A 5262-nucleotide genomic window follows, 5' to 3' on the forward strand; every position below is an offset into this window, starting at 1 on the left:
AGAGGTCCTTTCTTTCTATTTTTGTTTGGAACATTTTGAACTTCTGGGGGTCCCTGGCACTAAACATTTTCAGATTGGAGTCCTTGGCACAAAAGGACTTGGCACAAAAAAGTTTGAGAACTATAGGTCTAGATGCTGTGGGTCATGACCCAAGCTAAATGAATCCTGGGCTAAAACAATTGAATCCTATCAGAAGGCTTTAACTCTGACAATAGGTCCTAACCCTCTTAGAGCAATTTTTGGAATTCCAACTGAACCCAATATAACTGTTGCTCTGCAAAGAAGGAAAGGGGCCTTGATCTCTTTGCAAGACCACTGACTCTCAAAGTGGGGTCCGGGATTTTTTGGGGAAGAGATTTGGTGTAGAGGAGGACCAAAAGCGGTCCAAGTACAGAGCCAACTTTACCAAATCTAGAGGGTTTAAAGACCCTGCAAACAGCAAGTACCCTAACCCAGTATGAGTAGGCCTATAAGCAGTATTATATATACAGTACGTTTTTTGTATGACCACAGAATATGTAATAAACACCCAGCCAAATTACAATGATTTTAATGTGTTTCAAAGTCATGAAACATAAGCTGTATTTGTTCTGCTAATGACTGTGGGGGGGGGGGGGGGGGGGGGGGGGGGGGCTGAAGGCAGTGAAAGAATTGTTCTAGCCAAAAGATGGCGATGCACTCTAGGGTATAGACTAGTGTCCCTTGGCAGAAGAAGGGTGTAGTTAAGAATTATGCCATCAGAGACTCTGATGACATCACTGAAACTCACCTGAGGGTGTCTATCAGGTGAGGTGTTTAGCCCCGCCCAGAAAAACAGCTCTCAGCAGGAAATGCCCAAAACGGGGCATTTCCTGTTTACGGGCTCTTTAATTAAGTGGTTAAATTGTGCGTTATGATGAACGTGACATGTTTGGAGTCTTCTTGCCCTCTCTGTCTCAAACCCAGGAGCCCAGTGATATGATGACACGAAGTCACCCAGAGGGGGCGTATGCCAACACGCTCCTCCCCAACCACCACCACCACCACGGGGGAGGAAGAGGAAGAGGAGAAGGAGGGGGAGGAGAAAGAGGGGGAGGAGGAGGCGGAGTCCGCCACGGAGGCGTGTTCGAGGACTTTGCCTGCTAGAAGCAGCAGCCAGTTTGTTCTTGTTGTTGTTTGTTGTTTCCTGTCCTGATGACAACAAAAGATGTGAGTGAGTGGTCCCCGTGCCGTGGACAGGGGGGCGTACAATGACACAATGGTTCCCAACCCCCCCTCCCACACACACACACACACACACACACACACACGTGCGCGCACGCACGCACACTTGTGATTTTCAAACATGTTAACGGCTTAAGCCCTTATATGGTCTCTGTCAGGTGGAAACCAAAACGTACTTTTCAGGATTCAAATTCAAAATCATCAAAAGTAGCGTTTCAAGCTTGCAGATCTGCTACTTTTGATGATTTCGTTAGACGCTGTAGTATGATCAAGTTAATTAAACGAAAACACTAAAAAAGTTGAAATATGGGGATAAGAGGTTTCTTCCCGACAGCAATGATACACTACTTATCGTAACGCCTAATAGCGTGAATAGCAGATCTACAAGCGATGTGACGTGACGTGTGCTAGATCTCCTATTTTCGCTATTTTTGAAATGTTTTCTGTAGGACAAGTTGGACTGATATCACATTGAGATAATACAGGCAGACAGTGGATGGAAGCAAAAGTTAGGATTTTGTGCAACATGTTTGAAAATTTGGACTACCTCCAAACAGACAAGGCCTCACCCCCGTCCGCCCGTCCGTCCGTCCCCCTTTCATCTTTGCCCCACCCTCCCCCAGACCCCCAGGTTGGGAAACACTGCGATAATAGACCCTCGGCATCTCTGTCGCAGCCTCTTCTCCTTTGCTGTCACCAGTGGACAAAGCTACAGCCAAAGTGGAACTCCAAACGTGCGCTGCTAAACAGACCACTTGTACGTACAGTGTTGTAGGCACAAATTGGACAATGTATGTTTGGGTTTTTTGGCCCGTCCCCCGTCCCCGTCCCCGCCCTAGCCCCCACCTCGTCCCCCAACTTTGCTCTACTTTCAAGCGAGAAGTGAGAAGCAATTTTACAATTTCAGGACCAATCGTTTTCTGGTACATTGTAATCCACTATATGAGAACAGGAACTGCGTTGTCATCTTGATCCAATTTACACTCAAAGTGAAAAGAAACAAAGAACAATCCGATTGATTGATCGATTGATCGTTTGATCAATCCATCGATCGATCGACCGGGAGATCGGGACCGATCGATGATCAGTGATCACCTTAATGATTGTTTTTTTTTTTTGTCCATACTCCTCAAACTACTTTGCTTCATTCTCTGAAAATACACCTGTACCATATACTGAAGCATTACACCAAGGTAAATTATGTATTTATTATTAAGAGATTACTATAATTACCCCTCTATATTGTATACAATATTAAAAAAGCTATAATGCATAACAACAGGCCATAGTTCCATTCCCAATCAGCCTATAGAATATGAGAGAATATTGTGAATTTATTTCATTCAAATCATATATTATCTTGGATTGGAAGTCGACAACCGTCCACGCTGTTGTCGCGTGGAAATCTCATATGTCCAAAGCTATTACTTTTCAGGATTCAAATTGAAAAATGGCAAAAGATCTACAAGCTCAAAACGTGTTGTGATGCGACGCATTTGGAGCTTCTAGATCGGCTATTCTTGCTACTTTTGTGCGACATTGTAGTATGACAAAGTATGGCCTTAATTTATGAAAAAATATATAAAAAGTTTAAATATGGAGATAAGAGGTTTCTGTCCGACAGCAACGAAAATAAACCACTTTGTCTGGTCTGTGCTGAAGGTGTTAGACAGTAGCAGCATTATAACTGTACATAAAAAAAAACGTTAAAACTAAAGAACCTTTTAAAGTTCTGTTTCAATGGTTGTTCTTTACATGCTGTTTTTACAGTATATAACTTCTGTAATATTCATTTTAGTAATTTATTTATACAATTTTGAGAAGATGTTTATAACAGTCATGATTGTAGCAACTGCTGTACAACTGAAATCCTGCAGCTCCTGATAACACCAATACACAGCATTGGGGTAAAAATGAATTTTAGGCAACTTTTGTCCGATCCATAAAAAAAGGTTGTTTAGAATGATGGTCATTGTTATCTCTTCATTACTCCTTCACATTGACAGACTTTAGCCACATTCCTTCTTCAACATGTTTGCCTGATTTATACTTAATATTTTTGACACATGACACATCTGTCATGTGTCAAGAATTACAGATGTTCCACGAGCAATGCTATTGTGCGGCAGCCCGATCTCAACTGTGCAGATCAACACATCAATTTGACTCTTATCTGACAATCTATAAATGTGTATAAATCTACACTATTTGTTTGAACTAGTGGTGGCATATACCGTATGTACAATGTCATACTAAACTATCACTTATGGAATTCGTAAGGAAACAGCCATGGTTCCTTCTCTCTTGTTTTCATGAATTCTGAATCAGATACACATGCCAGCCTGTGGAGGACACGATGATATTGCGTTCAAAGTCATATAAATACATGTGTATTTTCTTTAACTAATTAATTTGTGATATTGAGATCATGCAAATATAAAAATCTGAAGAACAAATGCAATAATTATAATCATAGAAGACAAAGAATGGCGGCCCGCACACAGCCAATGTCCAGGCTTAAAGCTGCACTATGTAACTTTCCTCTTCTACCTCGGATTTGAACCATGCGCAAGTCCTGCATTTTTTACCATTGAGCTAATAGAGCCTGCTCAGGGGATAACTTGAATCTTGACCATCAGGTAAACATCTGTGTCAGATCCTGTGTCAGATCCTTTGACACAGACTAAATGTCTCAATAGAAGAGCAGGGAGACAAAATACAACCACCCCAATTGTATAAGTTATATTTGTATTAACATACCCTACCATACAAATTGGACAACATTGCATTTTATTTATAAAAGAAGAGTTACATAGTACCGCTTTAATTTCTCCTTTGCACATTTTTTGCCTATAATTTACCCAACTGTATTGATTACACAATTACCCCGTACACAGTGTTTTCCCCATATTCTAATAGAAAAATAACGAGCAACTCTTCGCTTGTGTAATCGTCATTTATATGAACAATTATTTTCTCTCCATTTGATTGGCACATTGTGTTGTGATTATTGTTTGTGACGCCGCAGGTCCACAGTAGGATGTGCAGTCATCAGCCTGGTTGTCAGCTCCCCTTCCTCCCTGTCTAGTAGTAATCATGGGCTGTAACTGTATACATGGTTGTTTAATATGCATAATCATGTGTTAGTCTGACATTTTCAAAAGGTTCCCAATCATCATGCTCTCCGATGGCGTCCTGGACCAGGCTGTGCATAACAATCAATCTGTGGCTCTCTGCCAGTGACAACAGAGTTGTCAATTCACAAATAATATGAGCAAAAATATGTGACCTGCACCCCATTTCCAAAGTGCCAGGTTGATAGACAGTGGTGGAAAAAGTACTAAAATTCTTTACTTAAGTAAAAGTACCAATACTGCAATATAAAAGTACTCTGTTACAAGTAAAAGTCAAGAATTCAAAATTTACTTGAATAAAAGTACAGAAGTATTGGCATAAAAATGTACTTAAAGTACCAAATGTAAAAGTACTAAAATATTTGAAAATAGCAGATCTACAAGCTCACAACGCGTCGCATCGCGACGCGTTGTGAGCTTGTTGATCGGCTATTTTCAAATAGCCTAGGTATAAAATAGGGCTAAAGTGGTTAATGTATGTTTTATAATATAATGATTTATATCTGAAAAGTAAGTAGTAACTAACGTTTTCAAATAATTGTAGTGGAGTAGAAGTAAAAGTATTGGAAATTGGAAATACTCAAGTAAAGTACAAATACCTCAAAATTGGACTTAAGTACAGTACTTAAGTAAATGTACTTAGTTACTTTCCACCACACTACGCAAACACGTCCTTGAAGATTTCCAAGTGGGCCCTGATCCCAGAAAAGGTTGGGAACCACTGCCCTATATATTTCGTTAGGGTTAGTGGGGTCCCCCAGGGCTCTATACTTGGTTCCCTTCTTTTCTCCCTCCACACCACCAAATGTATTCGCAGAAAAACAGACAGAAAATGCTGTTTTCGCTGAATGTTTGCCTATTATGACATGATGCCCAGAAAAGGGACTAGAATACAGGGTTTATGTGGTCAAAGGGATAGTTCATT

The 5262-nt window shown here is 40.6% G+C and overlaps 1 protein-coding gene across 1 annotated transcript in view; it reads left to right on the forward strand.

Annotated features, from left to right (window-relative positions):
• LOC311064455 (acid-sensing ion channel 4-A-like) overlaps window positions 1–1125 on the forward strand; it is a gene marked incomplete at both ends in the record, with an annotated part of 187145 nt that extends 186020 nt beyond the window's left edge. The window contains 1 exon segment of the mRNA XM_084084285.1: window positions 946–1125. Coding sequence (XP_083940411.1) covers window positions 946–1125 — 180 coding nt within the window.
• Between the last annotated feature and the right edge of the window lie 4137 nt (window positions 1126–5262).

The sequence above is a fragment of the Gymnoscopelus microlampas genome (assembly GCF_963454915.1).
Source record: "Gymnoscopelus microlampas genome assembly, chromosome: 17".
NCBI classification, from domain to species: domain Eukaryota; kingdom Metazoa; phylum Chordata; class Actinopteri; order Myctophiformes; family Myctophidae; genus Gymnoscopelus; species Gymnoscopelus microlampas.